The sequence below is a fragment of the Sceloporus occidentalis genome, unplaced genomic scaffold (genome assembly GCF_023333645.1).
Source record: "Sceloporus occidentalis isolate IW3139 unplaced genomic scaffold, rSceOcc1.0.p SCAF_14, whole genome shotgun sequence".
NCBI classification, from domain to species: domain Eukaryota; kingdom Metazoa; phylum Chordata; class Lepidosauria; order Squamata; family Phrynosomatidae; genus Sceloporus; species Sceloporus occidentalis.
The window spans coordinates 4584699-4608879 of NW_028316994.1; the positions used below are offsets into that span (position 1 = coordinate 4584699).

General features: G+C 41.3%; 2 protein-coding genes across 2 annotated transcripts; one reads left to right on the forward strand and one right to left on the reverse strand.

Annotated features, from left to right (window-relative positions):
- Nucleotides 1-966: 966 nt before the first annotated feature.
- Nucleotides 967-3642, reverse strand: PTH2 (parathyroid hormone 2). Its single transcript, XM_089479736.1, has 2 exons — nt 3512-3642; nt 967-1439 (listed from the first exon to the last, which is right to left on the reverse strand). Exons 1-2 carry the CDS (start codon nt 3634-3636, stop codon nt 1031-1033), a joined length of 534 nt encoding a protein of 177 aa, XP_089335862.1. The 5' UTR covers nt 3637-3642; the 3' UTR covers nt 967-1030.
- Nucleotides 3643-9358: 5716 nt separating this feature from the next.
- On the forward strand, nt 9359-15528 carry LOC149303624 (uncharacterized). The gene is made up of 5 exons (XM_089479752.1): nt 9359-9431; nt 12892-13050; nt 13772-13922; nt 15118-15194; nt 15334-15528. Exons 1-5 carry the CDS (start codon nt 9359-9361, stop codon nt 15480-15482), a joined length of 609 nt encoding a protein of 202 aa, XP_089335878.1. The 3' UTR covers nt 15483-15528.
- The last annotated feature ends 8653 nt before the right edge of the window (nt 15529-24181 follow it).

Sequence of the window (24181 nt, forward strand, 5' to 3'; positions counted from 1 at the left end):
GTTATTGTGAGGAGGAGGACAGGCAGAAAGCTGTTGGGAGGTGTAGATTTAGTCCCTGGCTGTATCCACACTACAAAAATAATCCAGGTTGACACTGGTTTAACTGCCATGACTCAATGCTATGGGATTCTGGAGCTTGTAGTTTTGTGAGATGTTGAGGCACATCTGTCAGAGAGCTCTGGTGCCATAACAAGCAACAAATCCCAGGATTCCACAGTAGTGGGCCATGGCAGTTAAAGTGGTGTCAACCTAGATTATTTCTGCAGTGTGGACGTAGCCTGGTCCCTGGTTGTCTGTTACCTTGATCCAGCTGGTGGAATATAAGTCTCTACTACTGTAAACATGCTATTGTTAGAGCGGGTGGAGGTGCCTCCCTTGTCCTGACTTTGTTCCCAGGGCACAAGAGCAGCCAGGGTTTTTTTTTAGGTGTAGTTGCATCTGCACTGCAGAATTAATGCAGTTTGTCACCACTTTAACTATCATGACTCAATGCTGTGGAATCCTGGAATTTGTTGGTTGTAGCACCAGAGCTCTCTGACAGGAAATGCTACCTATTTCACAAAACTACAAATCCTAAAATACCATAGCATTGAGCCATGGCAGTTAAAGTGCAGTAGAGATACAGCTTGCAACTCCATTCTTCTCTTTTGGTGCAGGGCTATGCTCAATTGTATTCCATTTGCTGCTGCTGCTGCTGCTTCATTAAGTACTCAATGGCAGCAAAAAATACCTGGTTCAGGTATGACTAGGAAAATGCAACCATGCCTGGAAGCTCCCTGGCTGTTCTTGCTCACAAAATCCAATGACTGCTGTATAGGGAGGTTCTGGATACTTCCTTGTGAAATGTCACTAAAGTATGTAAACTTGGATCCAGGGCTATAGATTATATAGGATCCTACCTGGCCAATATGTTATTGATGAATACATTTAATATACTTCTTAAAGGGTTTCTGTGAGTAGTGCCACACAGCTAACTTGATTCTTATGCCGCCTGCCATTGCTTCACTTCTTACCAATTCACAGCTCCATCTTAATCAGAGTTCACCACCAAAAATTTCTGCATATAGGAGTTGAGCCACTTCTGCCTTTCCATAGCTGTCAGCATTTTGCTTTTCTCCCTGAAAGCTGCATCATCTCCTACCACAATACTTCGCTTCCCACCCCAACCTGGAACCCAGCCTGCTGGGTATAGAACCACCTTTTGGCCCCCAGGAGATGCACCTTCCTCTCTCTCTGGGTCCCATAGGTGAGACTTCCTGTTTTGTCCATCATCTTTGTTGTCCTCCTCTTGGGGTGCCGAAACATCAGAAGACATCCACTTGAGGCTCCAGTCACGCAGAGTGATGGAAGGGATGCGGATATTCCAGGGAAAGAGGGAGACTTTGAGGTCATCACTGTCCCTTGGTGGAATATACTGGGATGCTTCACGTTTCCAAAGCCTAATGGGAGAGAAAGCATGGAGAAGATCTGGTGGGTTCAAACAGAGCAGAATTCCATTCTGAGGGAGCTAGAGAAGAAGGTTTTCCAGATTTTGTCTAAGCAAATATCCTTAAGGGTTTCCATGGATTCTTTATTCAGAGATTCAAGCATCCACAGCTTGAAAATGTTTTTAAAAAACATATACATTCCAATAAGTAAACCTTGATTTTGCCATTTTATATGAGGGAAACCATTTCCCTATGCTATTATATACAATGGATCTTGAGCATACACAAATTTTGGTCTCTATATGGGTCCTGAAACCAAACACCAGGGGATACCAATGGCCCACTGTAATGTATTACACAGTTACACAACATTTGTTACATTTTTTAATTTTTTCTGCCATTAAAAGTGAAGCGGTCACTGTTTCTTACTAGGGATCAATAAAGCTCTGTAGCTGATGCAGAACAATAGAAGTTTAACTACAGTCCTCCCTCCATTCTTGTGGTCTTCGGATCCGCATCCCTCACTTTTGCACAATGGATGAACGGAAGGATAATGAATGGGGCATGTGCTCACCCCCCCCCCCCCCGCACTCCCGCGCCTATATTCAAGCCAGTAGGTCTTGAATATAGGTGAAACTCCATTTTCACAAGGGGTTTCGGAACAGATCCCCCATGAAAAAGGAGGGGCGACTATAATGGACAAAAAATTTGAAGAAGAAAACCATCTGTGAATCACCCTACCCTGAAGGTTCTTCTCACAAAAATGTGCACACAGCAGTTGGCTTTGGGAAGGTGTTGGCCCATATGGTGGCTGCAAGGAAGAGGGGGAGAGAAGCAGAATCACACCCACTCCCACCATGTGACTGCCTGAGAAGTCAAATTGCAATGGAAGGGACCTGTCACACAAAGGCAGTAATGGAATAGCACCAAGACTGAGAGCTTGTTGATGGGCTTTGCCTGTCAATAAAAAGGCGCACTATAGTAACAAATGGAACCAGGCAAAGACACTTATCCTGTTAAAATTCCATCATCTTGGCTTTCTCAGCAGTGATAGGAACTACCTAATTGGAATCAAAACTCTGGAATTGTGAATGCCAAGTCAATAAACTTAATTAAAAACACATTCAATCAAGTTACCTCTGCTTTTTAAAAAATGTCTAACATCATTGATAATGTAAGTTGATTTTAATTAGTTCCCATCACTGCTCCTTCTAGAGCGATTTTAACTGGTCACTACCAGTATACCTTGTGGTAGCACTAGCTAAGATACCCTGCAAAATGAGAGCAGAAATTTCCATATTGTAACACAGACTGCGAGCCTCCTTAAACAAATATTTTATTTTGCAAGATGATTTCTTTTGGGAGAGGAAGATTGTAAAATGATGATGATGATGATGATGATGATGATGATGATGATGATGTCAGTGCTGGGAAGCAGGACATCCCCAAACAAAACCCAGCAGCATATATTATCTTCATATCTAACCAAGTTAACAACATTTCCCCTTTTCTTTTCCCACATCCTTTTTCTGCCACGTATTGTTCTTGCAGGATCTTGTTAAGTTACTTAACTAGCATTTTAACACTATCATACATCTCTCCAAATCATTCTAATGTAAAATCATTCTAGTTTTGGATTGCCAGTTGAAAACTTGAGATGACTTTGTTGTTGTTGTTGTTGTGTGCCTTCAAATCATTTCTGATTTATGGTGACCCTAAGTTGAACCTATCATGGGGTATTTTGGTAAGATTCGTTCAGAGGGGATTTGTCCTTTCCTTTCTTTGAGGCTGAGAGAGTGTGACATGCCCAAGACCATATTCTCCAGAGTCATGCTCCAGCACTCAAATCACTATACCATGTTGGCTTGTGATTGTGAAGAAGAAGAAGGAATTTCAGCCTATACTACCAGGTAACAAGCAACATCTGAGAAGTTTCCTCTTCCACACAATCATTATAGGTTAAAAAGCCAGTTTTCAATCTGGCAGCCCAAGTCTGGATGGAAAATAGCTCCTAAGATCAACAGATCTAGAATAGGTAAATCCTGGTAGGAAAGACAAACACCAACACAAAAACTTCCACTTACCTGCCTGAATTACGAAGCTTAGGGAGCAAGGCCCCTGAAGTCAGCAGCCAACTTGAGCTGAGAATGACGATGATGGTCCACAGACCCTTGTGAGTTCCAGTTGTCCACTTCATTGCTATTGACATCAAGAAGAAGAAAACGGGGAAGAAACTTGTCCTGGAAAAGACCCAATGTTGGCTCGTTCAGGACATGTCTACATATAACATTCTCCCTCCTTGCTTAAGGGCACTTCCCTGCTTTTGCTATGGCCACTGGATTCTTACCTAGGTGTATTGCTGATACAGCCCAGGTTTCTTGTTTCCAAGTTTTGTTTTCTCCTTCAGCTCCCTGCATCAGAGGGATTTATAGCCCCTCTGTCTTTATTTGTGATGCAAGCAACAAGACCTGCACTGGAACTATATGGAGGCGTTGAGGTCCAGATCAATGGGAAGGCAAGTCAGCATCATCTTGAAGAAGGAAAAGATGGAATGGATCAGATGGCAATAGATTGCCCCATGTCATTCTGATAAAGAAAATAATGAGGCAGATTAAGGACAGACTCTGTGTGCCTCTGTGTGTGTGTGTGTGTGTGTGTGTGTGTGTGTGTGTGTGTGTGTATGGCTGATAGGTCTGTCAGTGAATATCAGAGAAAAATATGAAAAGTGTGAAAGCGTATAAAAAGTGTGAAAAGAAAGGTTAGATGATGAAATATGGAAGTGAACAGAAGAATAGACATCTATGGTTTGATGGATGGACAGACAGATGGGCACTGAAAGATGCATAAATCCCTATAAAATAGAACAAAAGATAAAAGAGAGAGGGAAGAAGGAAGTAAGTCAGTCAGTTGGTTAGTTCTGTAAAATAAAGACTGCCTTGAAACTAAGAGAAAGCAAACATTCTAATAAATACAACAATATAAATAAAAAGTATTGAATACTAGAAAAGTGCATCTGAGGGGATGAGCTGCCCCTGCCACAAGTTTAGCTGTACCTTTGTTGTTGTGTGCCTTCCAGTCATTTATGATTTATGACAATCCTAAGGCAACCCTACCATGCATTTTTCTTGGCAAGATTTGTTTAGAACCTCAGAGGCTTTTCTGAGGCTGAGAGAGTATGACTTGCCCAGGATCACCCAGTACTTGTTCCTTACATGCCAATAAAATGGTACTGGCCCATGGAAACTGATGCCACTATACCTTTTTCTATGTATAATGACCCAAGACCGATTGCTGTTTTCACTGTATCAGATTAGCATGGCTACTTGTCTGGAATTTGTTACTGTCCATCCCATACAGATGTCACAATTCCAGGATACTATATGTACCATCCTGCCAAGTTATAAGGAAGGTTTTCCTATGTGTGAGACATGGATGTATGGCAGAAGAACCTGTGATGAAATAATTGCCTTTTAATTCTGGTCCCCAGGATATCCTGAGACAAATAAATCCCATTGTGAGCCCCTCCAATGCACAATCCCAACAAGCCACAAACATGGGACAAACATCTACCCAGAAGAAGAGCAAATGACACTGTCTGCATTTTTTTGCATCATCACTTTTAATAACAACCTCAATTCATCACCAGTTGTTATTGTTGTTGTTATTGTTGATGTTGTGTGCCTTCAAATCGTTTGTGACTTATGACAACCCTAAGGTTAAGATTTCATGGGGTTTTCTTGGCAAGATTTGTCCAGAGGAGGTTTGCCATTGCTTTCCCCTGTGTATGAGAGAGTGTGACTTGCCTAAGGTGGGCTTCATGGCCGAGTGGGATTTGAACCTTGGTCTCCAGAGTCATAGTCCAACATTCAAATCTCTATACCACACAGGCTCCCGAAACAATCATTTTGTCCAGCTTCATGGCAGTAGGGTAAAGGGCCTGCATAAAAAAAAAAAAACCAGGCAAATACAAGTCAGATAGGAATGGTTAAAATGCAAAGAAATGGTGACGTACAGATAACATACTGAGGTTAAAAGGCCATCGGAAGCATAGAGAGAAAGGAACAAGAGCATAGAAGTCAGAATGAAAAGTACGAAGGCTTTAAAAGTTTGTGTATATGCGTGGAAGGAGGAGATGGCCCGAATGTTAACAAGCAGTGGAAATTAGATTGCTCTTTTCCATCTTGTTTCTCATTATTAAACAATGGCTATCGGATTCCCCTCGACCCTGATTGAAAGGTCTTGGCAGACACCGTCACTAATGAAAACCTCTAGCGCAATGCAGAGTGATTCACCGCATAGTTGTCAATGGAGGGTGGGCGGCTGGGTGGTCTCACTTCTCTCCAGGACTCATTAACACTGACTTTGTTAGTAGGCACACACTAACAAGCCATCATTGATACAACCATAGCTTGGGCAGGAAGTTGAAACTTTCTCTCTGGCAGTTGAAAAAACATATCCTACAGCGTCATAATGTCAGTTTTTGAGGAGGTAAGTGAATCTAAAAATACAAACCCCAAACCAGGATCAGACACACGAACAGCCTTCCATATGTTCCAGATTATATATTATCCATATATCCAGGGAGCACATGGAGTTGGGGTGTTGATGGCCTTTGAAGTCTCTTTCAAATCCAGGATTCTATGATAACACAACACATGTTGATAAGAGTTGGGAACAGTTATATTTTGAACCTCCAAATCTACAACTTCATGCCCTCCAAGATTTCACAGATGAAAACCAGGGCATGTGCGGTCAAGGAACATGAGAGTGTGGTCAGGATGGAAAAAATCACTATTGGAAAGAACTATCTAGTTCTATCTAGTTCTCCCACATATGAATATGACCTCTTTCCTAGTTTCTACAGGTCATCAAGACCTCTTAAAAACACGCCTGATGCTTAATAAAACCCCATATTCTGCACAACAGTTGTAGGATATGCTAACATTACCCAGTAGATTTCGATGGCTGAGCAGGGAATTGAATCCTGCTTTCCAGAGTTGTAGTCCAGCACTCAAACCACTACACCATGCTGGTTCCTATATGCAGGTTAGGGAGGGGAACATAGAAATATCAGCCAGAGAGCTGTTGGGCCTCAACAAACTATAAATTCCAGGATTCCATAGAATATTGTCAAGGCAGTTAAAGTGGAATATAGAATTACAACTGTGTAGTGTGAATGGGTCCTTGGAGCTTCTTTCCCCAAGCTGGTGGCATCTAGATATGTTTGATTATGACAAACAACTTTCAGCATCCCCAGCCACGATGGCAGAGGATGGTGGGAGTTGTATTCCAATGTATCTAGAGAATGGGGAAGAGAATCCTAGGTGAGAGCTATCTTGGGGTCTTTGTGGGAAATCAAAATGGCAGCTCAGCCTGTGAATTGGGAGTAGTAGGCTAGATTTTTTTAAAGGAACCCAGGGCTTGCAGCTCTATAAATTGCCCCAAGATATCTAGCTAAGGTTAGGATCCGGAAGCTGAGGAAGAAAGAGGCACTCCTCTCTGGGAAAGTAAGCCTCTCTGGGAAGGTATCTTACGGTTTGGCATAGGGAAAATGAGCTGTCCGAGGTCCCCCTCCCCATTTGAGAGAAAATGACAGTATTTTTAGTTAATCTTTCAATCAGACATTCAGATGGCAACTTCACTGAAAGGAGCGGCAGCATCCCTGAAGATATCAATAGCGATTCAGATGCCAGTGCCTGACCCCAATGCAACTAATTGGGTTTTGGGATCAGATACACAGAGCAAATGCTAAATTACTTTCATAAATTAACGGAACCAGTTACCACCCTCAGAAATGCTGAGATGTCACTGGTACTTGGAGAGTGGGTGCTTGACATATAGCCCAGCACACCCACATCTACACACACACACACACACACACACACACACGCCTTTAAAGAAGAGGAGATCTGAGCAACATTCAAACACACACACAAAAATAAAACTAACAGAGGTCATTTACAGGCAGAAGAAAAGTGCTGTCCCTCATTTTAGAATATGGGACATAGCAATTATAGTGAAACCAATGTGTTAGAGAAGTGCTAGGAAAAAAATACGTTATATGAGGATTATTTTATAACTATTGCTACAAATAAATACATTTCAAAAAAGAAAACATATTACTGTTTGAAGTCACACACCTCAAGATAATGGACGTCTTGCTCTTTCTGTTCAAATATTAGTGGCATATGGCTTTTTTGGATTTTCTGATTGTCCTTGTCTCCATTTTATCCTTAACAATAAATGTGTGTTAAGTGTGAAGTAGGTTAGGGTAGGAAAAGAGTGACAATCCCCAAGTTCACGCAGTGGCCTTCACAGGAGGGTGAGGGTTTGAGCCTGGATCTTCTCAATCTTTCTGGAATACAGCATAACCTTTGAGCACAGCACCAAGCAGAATCTGCTTTATTCATCCAGGTATCTTAATCAGTGTGCTTGGTTTATTATGCTGTTTGACTGTTGATTTTAGTGTGTTTTTATAATAATTAATTTGTTTTATTTTTTGTTTAATTTATATACCGCTATTCCAAAGATCATAGCGGTGAACAGCAAGTAAGCTAATTAGCAAGTAAGCTAATTTGCCCCCAACAGTCTGGGTACTCATTTTAGCGACCTCAGAAGGATGCAAGCCTGAGTCGAGCTTGGGCCCGTTTGCTGGTCTTGAACTCACAACCTTGTGGTTTCGAGTAAATGGCTGCAGTACAGGCATTTAACCACTGCGCCACCAGGGCTCCTACCTTATCACTACCTTATCACACTACCTTATCACACGGGGAAAATCAGGGGAAATCAGGGATTTAAACAGCTGTTATCCCGTGCAAAATGCGATATTGCAATTAAGATTTTCACACACATCGCTATTAAACAGGCAATAAACAGGCAATAAACAGCAACAAATCATTTTTGGGATTTCCCCATGACTGATTTGTTGCTGTTTGTTGCCTGTTTAATGCCTGTTTATTGCCTGCTAAATAGAGACATCATGTGAAAATCTTAATTGCGATATTGCTTTTTGCATGGGACAATAGCTGTTTAAACCCCAGATTTTGCCCAATTTCCCCCGTGTGATAAGGTCCCTAGTATTGACTTTGACCCAGACTGTTTTAGATTTACATTTGTTTATTAGCTGACAAATGCATTTGTATTAATTTTACCATGTCCACATACCCTGCACACTGTATAAAATAAAAGGCACAGCTGTCATACTATATACAATTAAATTGGCTCATTGAACTTAATTAAATTAACTTAGGACTTAAAATGCAATCCTTATATGACTGCTCAAGAGTAAATCCCATTGCTTTTAGTGGAGCATAGCATTGCAAACTTAATTTCCAGATATAAACAAACATACAAACAGCATGGCTGCTATCACCAGTGTTACTAATGTCTTTCTTTGGCAGGGAAGCAAGTGCTATTGAATTGAATGGGAATTACTTCAGAGTAAGCATGTTTGCTCTCACAATCCAGAGGCACAGTTGTACTAAGTCTTAGCTGCAGCAAAAACAACAGAGAATACTGTGGCATAAAGACTAATATGTTTATAATCTATACAACCCGTACAAGAAAATAAAATTGGGTGAATAGTTTCTTAACCATAATACTTGTTTTAATCAGCTAGTATAAAATCTGAGTTATCAGCAGCAGTTAGACAAATGCACTTTCTGATTTATTTCCTCCTTGACCTCACCATATGCAAACAAACCCACCTCCAACCATATGTACTACAAGCATTTGTTTGGTTCATTTTTGAACTCTGATTGTTGGCCCTTAAAAGTCTTTTCTCCTTTAAATTAGCCTTTCTTTTAACTACTGTATTAACCCTGTCCTATCCACCCTTCCCTTCAAAAACACACATTATGCTATTGGTAGACTTGACTATACAACAAGGAGATTCTCAATCTTTGTTAGAGTCCGCTTGTCCTTTTTCAAAGATGCAATGGCTAAGGCTGCCACTTTTTGTAATCTGTTTGCTACATTCAGGGTCTGAGTCCCTGTTGGTACTTGGTGAGTGATTCAGGATGCATCTTTGATATTTTTTAACAGAAATTACCTTTTATTCCCTTCCTAGAGACATGGGCAGGGTTTGTGAGGCCTGTCCTTCCTTCCTTCCTTCCTTCCTTCCTTCCTTCCTTCCCACAGTCTGGAGTGAGGGATAGACCTGTGGGGGCAGGCATACTGTTAAGAATTAAGGAGCAAAACATATCTGAATGTAAATTCAGTTGCAGGAGAAAAGCTATGCATGGAAACATCCATGGGGGGGGGGGAGTATTTTGCACTTGTAAGATCATTGGAATTGCAAACCTTTGATAAACCACCCAGCAATTTTTTGATATATTCCATTCTGCCTCCTGCTTTCTTGCACCTTAAAGCAGTTATGCATTGTATGTTTACTCTAGTCTAAAGTAAGACAAGGAAATGTAATTAATTCCTTACTGGGAGCCATCATGATGTAGTGGTTTGAATATTGGACTATGACTTTAAAGACCAGGGTTCGAATCCCCATTCAGTTATGGAAACCCACGTGGTGACCTTAGGTGAGTCACACTCGCTAGCACTCAAGTAAAAGCAAACCTCCTCTCAACAAATCTTGCCAAGAAAAACCAGTGATAGGTTTGCCTTAGGGTCATCATAAGCTAAAAATGACTTGAAGGCACATAGCAACAACAACAACAACAACAGTTTCTCACCCCTGAGAAAATAATAGATGGGAAATTACCTTTGCCAAATACGTATAAGCTAACGTATAGTAGAAGATCTGAGGTACTTCTCCAAATAACGGGAATTTGGATCCAGAGGAAAGACTCAGGTTCGGTTCCATGCAAATGTTCCCCCTTTTAAGATTAATATCCCAAATCCCCAAGCCTACTGACAAATTGTGAAAATGGCTGAAGGTTGTGGAAGTTCAGAAAGGGGAACATTTCCAAACTTTGTATTAGATTATGCCTTCTTCTTTGTGACAACATTTAACATTTCTGCACATGACCAGCAAACAAGGTTGGGAAAGATGAGATGAAGAATTTAACAGGGCAGAAGGCACTCCTCTCAGGTTACAGCAAGTGTCTGAAAACCTTTTCTGCTATGTAATGTTATAGTTTTAGAGGGTGCATAACCAACAATGCTTTTTAAAAATGAACTAATAATGGATTGTGGGCAAATTTACCAAGTAGTCAATAACTTGCAGTACCATGCTTGTAGTCGTTTGATAAGCTGCCTGTCAATGTCCTGTTAAGTAGGAGAATTGTTCGCTATCTGACCCAATTATTCCCTTTTTTCCTGGATTGGTAACTAGATGTGTTGTAATACTCCAAAGTTCTGCCAAGAGTCAAGGAGGAAGACAAAATCTCTGTGTGGTTTTTGTTACGCTATGATGTATCATTGTATTGTTTAAAATGTTTTTATTTGTTCATTGCCTTGGGAACCCTTGTGTGCTAGGAGATTACATAGAAATACTTTAAATTTTTAAAAATATGCATAAATAATACAGGAAAGAGGAATGTATGGCCCTCACAGTATTGTTGGTCTGCAACTCCCATCGTCCCGCATCCTTAGCTATATTGGTTAGAAACTCTGCTTTTCCAGCCTCAGATTAATTTGTGTTGCGAGATGACTGAAGAAATCGAGGTTCAAATTTTTGCTCTGCCTTGTAGTTCTTTGGGTGATCTTGGGCCAGTTATTTTCTTACTTGCTTGCACAGGAGTTATGAGAGTAAAGTGTGGTGCTAAACCTATATCTGCCACACAGAACTCCTTGGATTGGATAAAAGTAATGATGGATATATGAAGTAGGAAAATATTTTTGTACTTGCAGTTACTTCTCTCCTTAATGTTGGACAGAATTCTTGAACAAAATACATGTTTTGGAAAAAGCTCTTGAGCAAAGATGTATGGGAAAGTAACCATGCTGGTGACAAACGCGCAATTTGCATCTGTGCAAGTGTTGACCTCCGTTTGCCCTGGGATAGAGACTGAAAACAAGAAATTAAAGTTATTCACATCTCCTATATGGCACATGTAGAGACTGTTGGATTCTGGGAATTGGATAGGGGACCATGCATTAGATAAAAATATGCCGAGAGTCATGTTATGTTGGAAATAAATGCAAAGCTTGGAAAAATGACTTTTCCGGACTAAAATTCTCAGAACAACCCAACTGATCTGTTGGGGACTTTTAGGCAGTCATAGGTGTTTATCACACTATACTCTTATAGTGTTACTATTCCACTTTGACTGCTCTAGCTGCCTCCTGTTGCATTCTGGGATTTGCAGTTTTAAGGAGGGGTATTTAGAATTCTCAGGCAGAGAAGTTCTCTGCCTGAGAATTCTAAATACCCCTCCTTAAAACTGCCAATACCAGAATGCAACAGGAGGCAGCTAGAGCAGTCAAAGTGGAATAGTAGCACTATAAGAGTATAGTGTGATAAACATCATAGTCTCCAAAAGGAGCTTTTTCTGGAAGATGTGTGGGTGAATAAAGAGGAAATAGAGATTGTAGATAATAATAATAATAATAATAATGATGATGATGATGATGATGATGATGTTTATTTATATCCCATCCCTCTATGAAATGCAACTGGGGCAGCTTACAACATTAAAATTGTACATTCCCATGACCATCCCTTCCCACCCCCCTTAAAACACAATTAAACAATATTAAAGTTAAAACATACAGTACTTAAAAATGATTATAATGACAAAGAACGGGTGCTGTAGCAAGGTCAGATCCAAGCTGGAATCCCTACTTTAGTGACCAAGGAAAGGCCTGCTGGAAGAGATCCATCTTAACAACTTTCTTAAAGCTGCTTAGAGTAGTAATATGATGGATCTCCTCCGGCAGGCCGTTCCACAATCTGGGAGCAATAGCCGAAAAGGTCTTCTGGGCGGTCGTAGACAAACTCGTTTTTAAAGGCTGTAACAGATTCCTCCCAGAGGACCTGAGTGCATGGGGCGGATTATATGGGAGGAGGCAGTCCCGAAGATAGGTTGGACCCAAGCCATTTAAGGCTTTATAGGTGATAACCAACACCTTGTACTAAGCCCGGAAACTAATGAGCAGCCAGTGAAGTGATCTTAAGATTAGTGTTATGTGGTCTCTTCTAGATGTACTGGAGAACAATCTGGCTGCCATATTCTGTACTTGTTGCAGTTTCCGGGTCAGGCACAAGGGTAGCCCCATGTAGAATGCATTACAGAAATCCAGATGGGAGGTTGCTAGAGCATGTATCACAGTCTCAAACCTTCAGGAAAGGGCACAGCTGGCATATCAGCTGGAGTTGATAAGTGATAATTGGGAACCATCATTCCTAAACATCTTTGACCTCTTAATCCTTGGCTTTTCTATCAATGGGTGAGAGTGTCATTTATGGATTTTTCCCACATTTGAATGCTATACGTTTTGGTAAAGTCTGTTTAAACAAACAAACTGAAACAAAATTCTCTATTCTCCCTTCTCCCCTATGCATCAGATTATTCCATATCCTTGTACCATGCAGATTCCAGGCTCTCCACTCTCCTTTGGCTCCGTCCTGCCTATTGTCTATACGAGCAATGGACCAGAGAGACTTTAGATGCTAGCCAGGCCTCCCGGTGGACAGCAGCCATCCAAGTGGAGGTGAAGCCTGAAGGTATCCAAAAGTGGTGGAGGAACAGGAGGGTAGAATAACATAAGAAGCTGGCCGGTGCAAGTTGTCTGTGCTTGGTTTTGATCATGGTCATTTTAGTGTGAGATTCCTTGCTCAGTTGCTTTAAGCACTTCAATTATACCGTACTCTTTTGTTTAGCAAGAGCAGAACTAATTAATCCTCTGCCATCCCACTTTTCCAGCTGCTTTTAACATGTCCCAGTTTCTCTCTCCTCCTCCTGCTTCCCTCTTTGTCCTAAGCTTACTTCAGTTTCTGCAAACTGAGGTCAAAGTACAAAAGTAGGTTGCACTTAAGTCACCAGAGAGGACAGGAAGGAAGTAAAATCCTGCCCTTCCCAGTAGACTCAGGCAAAAGCAAACTGCTACAGCGTCTCTTATCTTGCCTGGTCTTCCTCATTTATAACATTCTTCATCATGCCCACATTGATGTTGATTGGCCACATGTATTCTGCTTTTAATCTGCAAAATGTCGGAGTATATGCTGTATGGGAGGTAAAGAACTGATTGCCTTCCAGATGTTGGACTTCACATCCCATCAACCCTAAGCCACCTGGCCAATAGCTAAAGATGATGAAAATAGTGATACAACACATTTGGAAGGCACCTGGTTGGAGAAGGGAATGTTTAAATGAACCTCCCACATACCCATGCTTGATTCATTAGAGGAAAAGAGACCAACTGGAACATACTCTTTTATTTTCTAGGGGCCAATAGCACTTACAAGACTGGTCTGCAGCTCCCTGTACCCCAATGCAGTCCAGTAATGGAAGAGCCTGTTGCTTATCAGGTGGGACCCACATTAGTTTGCCTGAATGACAGCTGCACAAAAACTGTCCTTCCTGGCCATGGGTACAGGTAAGAGGGTTTTAAATGGCACATCCTGATAAGGCAAACTTCTTGTTCCTGATGAAATGATGCCATTGCTCCACTGCAAGTCCATCACCTTGAGTGGTCACATGTCCCCAGGGTAGCACCTATCATCTGATGACATTACTGTGCAGAATGGGTTGTAGTTCATTGATGATGCACCTGAAAGGTCCCAGTCAGGAGCTGTATGTGACCAGTGGTCATGAAGAGACTTGCCATCTGCACCCTGGCTGGTACCAGAGGACAGAAAATTCTACAGATATTTGCTGCCTGAGAGAAAGTGCATGATGGTGTCATCCCATTCCATGTTTTCCAAGTTATATAATAAAATAAATAAAAATAAAATAAAAGTTACATCTTCATTCCAAACAGACAGTGATGCTTGGGTCAGGAGTAGCTTTTGTGTCCCTTCCTTCCCAACAAGGGCAAAAGCTGTTCTTCTTCTCAATAGCACAATGGAAGCTAAATGTCACTTGGACACTCTTGCAGACTATTATAGGAGGGAAGGGCCCAGATTTTCTCAGAGCTCTCTGCCAAGGAAGGCTAAATATCTCACAAAACTGCAAATCCTAGAATTCCATAGCATTGAGCCATGGCAGTTAAAGTGGAGTCAGACTAAATTGGAAAAATACCTCAAAATTGGGTAGATTTTCAGATAACATCGGGGGTTAATCTGAACAGAAAGTGGACAAAACCCTCAAAAGCAGGTTGATTTTCACATGACTTAAGGATTAATGAGTATTAATGCAACATTAACCTGAATGGAAAGTAGACAAAACCCTCTCCTCTTTAGTTTTTTGTGGTTTTTTCGGCCTATGTGGCCCGAAAACCCCACAAAAAACTATGGATGCCGGCCATGAAAGCCTTCGACCTCTCCTCTTTACTTTCGGAAAATTGTGAAAGTAAAAAGGAGCGCGCTTTGTCAACTTTCCATTTGGATTAATGTTGCATTATTGCTTTTTAACCTCGACGCGTCTGAAAATCAACCTGCTTTTGCAGTTTTTCCCCTAGATTTTTAAATTCCATTTCTGCATGGGATCGGTCCTATATGATAAACTCCACAGTCTGGTATGTAGGCTTCTGGGAAGAGAATGTGGTTGAGGATATGTGAGTTTATGCCTTGTAATGAGTTAAATAACCTTCCCAATTCATGTCTGATCCTCTTTTCTCCTCACTTGTACAGCGTCCGCTATGTACTCTACAATCAAGCTCAGACTCGCCTTGCTGCTACAAACTGGTCTCAGCCTTTCCATACCCAAGGTGAGAAGGTGAAGGGGAAGGAAGGGTGTTGTGGGGAGAGAGGACAGCTTGATTTTCTGGTGTCTTTATGGGAGACATGTTCTCCATAAGAAGAATATATGTGTCCTTTTGTTTCTGATCACCCTCTCCTCCCTATTAGGTCTACCCCATAGCTTTCGATCTATAGAGGCTGACTACCGAGGTACCTCAGGAGGATTAGTGGCCATCATAGTCCTACTAAGCATTACTGTGTTCCTACTCCTGGCAGCTGCTTGGTTGGCCGTGAGCAGCAACAAGCACCATTTCTAGCTTTGCTGACTGGATGTACATCGGTGAAGGATCTGTGCCCAAAAGCTTCCTGGACCACTTCCTGGATTGTGCAATTCTTGCCCATTTCCAGTATTATCAAAGTTTTGTTTCTGTTGCTTTGGTAGCCCAATAAACATGACTTGTAACCTTCATCTTTTCTCTTTATTGAGTGGACTTTCAGGGCTGGCCCTACCATTAGGCAGAATGAAGTAGCCACATGAAGGGGGCAGATTTTGGATGCCAACTGAAGGTAGCAAATTAATTTGTGATTTCATTTAATTTGGTATTGCATATATGTTTTTCTCACTGAAGGGATTTGTGCCTCTTGTGCCAGCATAGCATGGCAGGTTGTGGAAATTGTGTTCTCCACTGTGTTCTACTGGGGGCAACAGGTTCTATTAGGAGCCCCTGCATTCCTCACTATTGGCTATGGTGGACAGAGTGCTTTAGGGTGTGCCAAACAGGTCATACTACAGACTCAGCTTTAGCCTCCAAACCACAGTTAATTCTGCCCCCCCTCTAGCATCTGTCTCCACCCCACCCCACCTTTTTGCATTATTTGTTTCTTTTGTTTGGCTTCCTTTTAGTTGTCTGAAAGCATTGTGTTCACATAGAATTGCAGAAGCGACCATAACCAGGCTTTTCATGTGGCAGTGCTGTCACTAGGGTTGGTGTCACCCAGTGCACTAACTCATGGTGTCATCCCTCATGGACCCATAGCACACCACACAGGAGCCTTAGTAATATTTTTTGTACTAATGTTACTCATAAATCATAATTCCTGGATATCACTGAACGTAAAATAAGCAACTAGGAAAATTAAAATTATACTGTATATACTCATGTAAAAGTCTAGAAATTTTAGTCAAAAAATTGGCCCCCAAAACCTGAGTCGACTTATCCATGGGTCAGTGTAAGTTCTGTACTTTAATTCTTATTAAAAGAAGGAAACATCCCCTGGTGAAAGTATAATCTGTCCTGGAAGCACTGACTCCTCTCTACTCTCTCATCCATTGAACCTTTAGTGTGAGCACAAACAGCTATGCCTGGCGAAATGTTGTAAGTTCTTTGGCATTGTTTTCCTATTCTTCATTATTTAGATCTTTTGTTACATGCCCCTAAGTTTTACCCTCAACTTATCTATGGGTCATATCAAAATCCATAATTTTGGCCCCCAACCCTGTCCTTGGCCTGAGAAACTGGAGAACTGCTCTATGCAAAAGTAAGCATGCCAGGTGGACCAACAATCTGACTTGGCACAATAGCAGCAGTTTTGTGCTGTTGTGCTCACTCCTTCTTCTCTAGGCAATGAGAATTAAATGAAGGAACACTGCATTTACTGTATAACTTGCACCTCATTTCAATTACCACACTATGCCATGCTGGGTCTAAGAACATAATCTGACTGTCTTTAAATGTTTAAATCTTCATTTTCTGAATAAAGGAAGCAAGTTTTCCATTTTAATTTGTTTTATTTATATACCGCTATTCCAAAGATCATATTGGTGAACAGCAAGTAAGCTAATTAGCAAGTAAGCTAATTTGCCCCCAACAAATTAATTCAAACAGTCTTGAAACCCAAACTGTACTTCAGCACTCGCTACTTAAAACACTTGGTAAAAAGAGGACAGAGTTAGAGCATCAGCATGATTGGGTTGCTAAGCTGGTATCTCCCAGGATGTATGTTTTGCTAGCTCTACTTCTCCCTTGGGGGTTGGACTGGAGCAGGGCCTCTTTCTGTGCTATTGCATTTGGTTATATGCCATTCCTCCTAACATCGCTCTGTCTCTAAGGCAAGCATCCAAATTAAAGACCCTACGTGACAGTAGGTAAGACTCTAATTTTTAGAATTTCCTTATTTTTGGGCCTTTCATAATATCTCTGCGCTTTTTTCTAGAATTCCTCTAACAATGGTTAGAAAAACTGTAATGACAAAGTATGCCAGAAACTTATTTTTTTGAGCTGTAGGAGTGTTGCTGTTGGAGGGGAGAAGGGCAAGAAGACGCCCCGATTGTTCTCAGAGGGGCGGGATACAAATACTGTAATAATAATAATAATTAAAATGAAGGTATTGCCACCTCAAATAAATATTCTGCTCCAAATTAAATGTTCCTTCAGCTCCCAAATTTCCAGCATTGCAAAAAGGGAGTTATTGAAAATTATTTGCGCTCAGAACTCTTCTATTTGCCATGTTTGCATTCCCTGGGTAACTTTGCCTGCCGCTTTTCTCTGGAGGCTTCAAATCTATTCCTAAATGGTCAACTGAAATTTTAAGTTACTGCAATGTTAAAAATTTGGGATATACATGAAAATTTCACTTGAGGGACAGAAGTATCATTTGGCAGGCAATGCTCTGATTTCTTCCCCATCCCATAGCTACACCCCTTACATATTTTCTTATTAAAGATATTAAAAAGGCATAGATAGTGTTTTCATTAAAAGATTCAATATAGCCTGCCTAACTTCTTTGAAGTTTCCATTATACCTCTATGATTCCACTTTTAGTGTCATGGCAAGATCCTATGGAATCCTGGCATTTTCTAGTCTGCAGGGCTCTAAATGCCTCTTCCTAAACTGCAAATCCCAGGATTTGATAGGATGGGACCATCCTATCCACAGTGTTAAAACTGTGTGGTGTGAATGGACTCAGGTCACCACAGTTCCACAAAGGTTCCTGTGGGGTGGCTCCCAATCCATTTATACATATTTATACATTTTTTAAAAAATTAAGAGATTCCAGTTTAAGGGAACCAACACTTTGCTTATGCACGGGGATTCTTCCTTTTCAGTAGCCTTCATAGCCAAGCAGTTGCATTCCAGGCAGATTCCCAGACTGCGCAATGGACAGAGCTGAGTCTGCACTATTGTCCACAAGTCCTCAAAAACTACATCTGCCTTCAGAAATAATGAGGTTTGACACTGCTTTAGCTGCCATGGCTCAGTGCTATGGAATCCCAGGGTTTGTAGTTTGTCTTGGCACCAGTGCTCTTTGACAGAGAAAGCCAAATATCTCACAAAACTGCAATCTCAGGAATCCATAGCACTGAGGCATGGCAGGTAAAACGTTCTCAAACTGCTTTATTTCTGCAGTGCAAATGCAGCCAAAGACAGCCCTGCATATGAAAGAGTTCCTTCCAGAGGCACCACTGCTAAAGATGTGTGCAGCCTTAGATACTGAATGGAGAGGGACGTCTCATGCGTGTCAACAGAAGCCACAAGGGACTCCTGTTTATGGCATTCATCTTCTGTCACCACCTTGCCATTATCACGAGAAAGCAATTGTGCTGATTCCTTGTTTCTGTCGAATGACAACGGTGCCTGTGTAAAGATACACAGTCAATGGACAATGGGCTTATCTGATAGTGGTTCTTTTGTTGAGTAGACATCCAGTGGCAAACCTAGGCCCGCTCCTGTGTAATTGTGTGCAAAGGCTCTCAGTCAGTGGTTTACTTGCTGTGTTCAACAGAGCAAGGAAAGAATTCAAAGATCTAGCCATATTAGTCTGGAAAATCAGTATGCATAGGGTTCTTGTAGAAAGAAGCAGGTGGCATGAGCTTTTGTAGACTTGAGTCTACTTCCTCAGATGCATGGAGCTTAGAAAGGTTACTTTTATTTATTACGTCAGGCCATTGGCCGAGGGATTTGAGAACTGTAGTTCAAAATTAACATTTCCAAGCTCAGGTGTTCAGTGGAGGCCTTCTGACAGGTGACAATGCAGATATTTCATTTGCATTGTGTTGTACAGTAGACTCTTGATACCAGCTGGGGTTTGGCTCAAGGACCCTGCCCATGGATACCAAAATCTATGGATGCTCAAGGCTCATTAATGCAGTGGCATAGTAAAATGGTGCCCCTTATAGAAAAAGACAAAATCAAGGCTTGCTCTCACACATACACACACACACACTTGCACTGTGGATAGTTGACTCCATGGATAAAGAATCCGTCGATAAGGAGGGCTGACACTAAGTATTTTGTATTTCCCTGCAGAAATTCCTTGTGGTGACTGTGTGAAAATGCATCTGTGCCACTTTGCAGTTTGCTTGCTGTTGCTTCTGCGCACAAGCTATGCTGCTACTGACCCAGCACCTGGCACACCCCTTCTCTCCTCAACTTCATCTCTTCCCCCCACCTGGTCTTCTACACAACACCCCGAGTCTCATCTTGATACCAGGTCAGATATCACATCTCTGCCAAGCCCTTCTCTTCCTCAGCAGACCCGAACCCGGACCCAGCCCTCAGCCTCCATGCAGCAACAGACTCCAAGACCCCCACTGACCCAGGGAAAGGTAGACATTTCTCCTTTCAGGTTTCCTGATCTGGGCATAGAAGATTTGGATGGAAGTCAAGAATGGGAAACTGCAGCTGGAGGAGTAGCCATGGCACTGATGAAACCAAAAGGTGAAGGCAGCTGGAAGCTGAGTCTTTCAGGTTCTCTTGGAAGGGAAAGTTGGGTGTTTGAATTTGTTTTTAAATAAACTGTTATGCATGTTTCAGTGCACTCAGAAATTCTCTAGAACATTGGTAAGGTCCAATTGTTCTTACATTCATGTCAGATGGACTTGCGAGAACTACATTCACAATCGAGGGCTTCTGCCACACTGCAGAATTAATACAGTTTGACTCTGCTTTAACAGTCATGGCTCCATCCATGGAATCATAGAATCATAGAATCGTAGAGTTGGAAGAGACCACTAGGGCCATCCAGTCCAACCCCCTGCCATGCAGGAAATCCATATCAAAGCATCCCTGACAGATGGCCATCCAGCCTCTGTTTAAAGACCTCCAAGGAAGGAGACTCTATCACCTTCCGAGGAAGTGCATTCCATTGTCGAACAGCCCTTACTGTCAGGAAGTTCCTCCTAATGTTCAGGTGGAATCTCTTTTCCTGTAGCTTGCATCCATTGTTCCGGGTCCTGTTTTCTGGAGCAGCAGAAAACAAGCTTGCTCCCTCTTCAATATGACATCCTTTCAAATATTTAAACAGGGCTATCATATCACCTCTTAACCTTCTTTTCTCCAGGCTAAACATCCCCAGCTCCCTCAGTCGTTCCTCATAGGGCATGGTTTCCAGACCCTTCACCATTTTTGTCGCCCTCCTTTGGACACGCTCCAGTTTCTCGATGTCCTTTCTGAATTGTGGTGCCCAGAACTGGACACAATATTCTAGGTGGGGCCTGACCAGAGCAGAATACAGTGGCACTATTACTTCTCTTGATCTAGACACTATACTTCTATTGATGCAGCCTAAAATAGCATTGGCCTTTTTAGCTGCCGCATCACACTGTTCACTCATGTTCAACTTGTGGTCTACTTGGACTCCTAGATCCCTTTCACATGTAGTTTCATTCAGCCAGGTGTCACCCATCCTATATCTGTGCATTTTATTTTTCCGCCCTAAGTGCAATACCTTACATTTCTCTGTGTTGAATTTCATTTTGTTAGCTTTGGCCCAGCTTTCTAGTCTACTCAGGTCATTTTGAATCTTGATCCTGTCCTCTGGGGTATTAGCTATTCCCCCTAATTTGGTGTCATCTGCAAATTTGATAAGTATGCTCCCAATTCTGTCATCCAGGTCATTGATAAAGATGTTGAATAGCACTGGGCCCAGGACAGAGCCCTGTGGGACCCCACTGGTCACTTCTCTCCAGGATGAAAAGGAGCCATTGTTGAGCACCCTTTGGGTTCGGCCGGTCAACCAATTACAGATCCATTTAACAGTTACTTTGTCTATCCCACATTTTACAAGCTTGTTTGCAAGTATGTCATGGGAAACCTTGTCAAAGGCCTTACTGAAATCAAGATATACTATATCCACAGCATTCCCTTCATCTACCAAGCTGGTAATTTTGTCAAAGAAAGAGATTAGATTTGTCTGGCATGACTTGTTTCTCTGAAACCCATGTTGACTTTTTGTGATTATGGCATTGCCTTCTAGATGTTCACAGACTCTCTGTTTAATGATCTGCTCCAGAATCTTTCCTAGAACTGATGTCAGACTAACTGGACGATAATTGTTGGGATCCTCTTTTTTCCCCTTTTTGAAGATGGGGACAACGTTTGCCCTCCTCCAGTCTGCTGGGATCTCTCCTGTTCTCCAGGAGTTTTCAAATATGATTGCCAATGGCTCCGATATTACTTTTGCCAGTTCTTTTAATACCCTTGGATGGAGTTCATCTGGTCCCAGAGACTTAAATTCATTTAGATTAACAAGGTGTTCCTCTACTATCTCTTTACTTATTCTGTGCTGAAATTCCCCTATTCTGTCCTCTGCTCCATTATCCTCAGGTTGAGCACCCTTTGCCTTTTCTGAGAAGACTGAGGCAAAGAAGGTGTTGAGTAATTCTGCCTTTTCTCTATCTCCTGTTAGCATTTTGCCATCTTCTCCACGCAGTGACCCTACCGTTTCCTTCTTCTTCCTCTTGCTGCGGACATATCCAAAAAAGCCCTTTTTATTCTTCTTAACCTCTCTAGCAAGCCTGAGTTCATTCTGCGCTTTAGCTTTTCTGACTTTACCCCTACACATGTCTGCTATTTCTTTGAATTCCTTTTTCGTGATTTCCCCCTTTTTCCATTTCTTATACATCTTCCGTTTCAAACTTAGCTCGGTTGAAAGTTCCTTAGTCATCCATCCTGGTTTCTTGAGACACCTCCCGTTTTTCTTTCTCACTGGAACTGTTTGAAATTGTGCCTTCAGTATCTCCCTTTTGAGAAACTCCCATCCGTCCTGAACTCCTTTATCTTTTAGTATTTCTGACCATGGAATCGCCCTCAATACTTCTCTAAGTTTACTGAAATCCGCTCTCCTAAAGTCTAGGATGCGTGTCTGACTCTGCCTGGCTTCTCCTCTCCATTGTATAACAAACTCCAGGAGAACATGGTCACTTCCACCTAAGGATCCCACCGCTTGCACCCCATTAACCAAGTCATCCTTGTTGGTTAGGATCAGATCTAAAATAGCTGACCCCCTTGTTGCCTCTTCCACCTTTTGGACCATGAAATTGTCTTCCAGGCAAGTGAGGAATTTGCTAGGCCTTGAGGATTTTGCTGAGTTTGACTTCCAATCTTGTGACAGGTAGTTAGTTGTGGCACTGGAGATCACTATCAGAGAATGTTAAATATCTCACAAAATTACAAATCCCAGAATTCCATCACATTAAGCCATGGCAGTTGAAGCAGTGTGAAACTGCATTAATTCTACAGTGTAGGTGCTGCCTGGGCTAACAGTGAGGATATTGAATAAACATTTTTTTTTTGCAGCCTCAGCTGCTTTGTCTGTGAAATGAGAATGATAGTGACCATTTTCTAAAGATCATTTTCTACAATAAGATGAAGTTCATTACTAGAGGTGCAGGCAATAAATGGTTAGTTAGTGTGATCAATTAAGATGCTTTAGCAGTTGATTAAAAAGTGGTCACAGCTAATTGGAAGCCTGGAGCTGATAATAAGCCAACACTTGAATTCATCCTACATACAGACTAGCTTCTTTTAGCTCTGTGCAAAAAAAGAAACTTGAATGTGGCTTCCCATTTATGAAGGAAAGGAAAACTATTATGCAAAGTTAGTAATTTTCTTTTTAGACACTTTTCAGATTTTCTTCTAGAACCATAAAAATGAACCTGACAGTATTCAAATAAACTCAGTTTCAATATAACCTATAAATGGGATTCTCCATAATACTGATGGCATTTAGATTTATTTATGTTTGGAAGCCACTTTGATCCATGCTACTGTAATAAACATCCAAGATGTCATTTCCTTCTAAACATTAATGGTTGCTTTTATTTAGAGGAGTATTGTGGTGAAAGAGTTACATTGGTATCTAGGAGATCAAGGTTCCAGTCCTAAGTTGTGAAAATCACTGGGTGACTTTGCCCCAGACATTGAGGTTTATCGCATCAGTGCCTGAAACGTTTCTATTCTGTTCCCAAAACGTTTCAAGAGGTAACGTTATGGGAACACAGATATTATTGCATTCCAAAATGTAAAACGTTCCAAGAACGTTACAGGAATACAATTTACTGCATTTGTCCTTATAGGAAGCGTGATAAGTATGAGAACGTTTCAATATTTGCGCATGCGTATTTGTAACAGTGTATTCTTGTTCATGAGTACCACATACACAGAACAAAAGGCTTTTACAGGGAGATATTTGTGCAAACACAACCTAATCTTTTTATATACACACATACATATAGACATACACACACACACACACACACACACATATAGTCAGCAATCTATATATACAAAAATTGATGTGTGTGTGTGTGTGTGTGTATATATATATATATATATAAAATATGCATATATATTATATGTATATATTGTGTGTAATATATTTATATTATATATAATATATATATTTATATATATTACATATTTAAAATATGTATATTGTATATATATTGTATGTATACTTTTACACACACACACACACACACACACACACACACACACACACACACACATATATATATATATATATATATATAAATGTTATACATATACATAAACATAGGGTTGCCATCCCTGGGGACCTCCAAACTGGGAAAAATGTAGGACAAGGTTTTAAAATGTAGGACTTTTTAAATAAAATTTCCTGGCCAGGAAATTTTAAAAAAAAGGTCCTACATTTTTAAACCTTGTCCAAGGCCTCGCTGGGGCCTGGGAGACAGCCTCTCTCAAGCCCCAGCCAG

What these genes read in the sequence shown, in the direction of transcription:
- PTH2 (XM_089479736.1), bottom strand. Translation starts at nt 3,636, where the DNA reads ATGTCAATAGCAATGAAGTGGACAACTGGAACTCACAAGGGTCTGTGG. An exon ending in AAGCTTCGTAATTCAGGCAG is followed by an intron (nt 1,440 to 3,511) that starts GTAAGTGGAAGT and finishes CTCTCCCATTAG; the next exon opens with GCTTTGGAAACGTGAAGCAT.
- LOC149303624 (XM_089479752.1), top strand. Translation starts at nt 9,359, where the DNA reads ATGCAATGGCTAAGGCTGCCACTTTTTGTAATCTGTTTGCTACATTCA. An exon ending in AGTGGAGGTGAAGCCTGAAG is followed by an intron (nt 13,051 to 13,771) that starts GTATCCAAAAGT and finishes TTTATTTTCTAG; the next exon opens with GGGCCAATAGCACTTACAAG. An exon ending in TCAGCCTTTCCATACCCAAG is followed by an intron (nt 15,195 to 15,333) that starts GTGAGAAGGTGA and finishes CCTCCCTATTAG; the next exon opens with GTCTACCCCATAGCTTTCGA.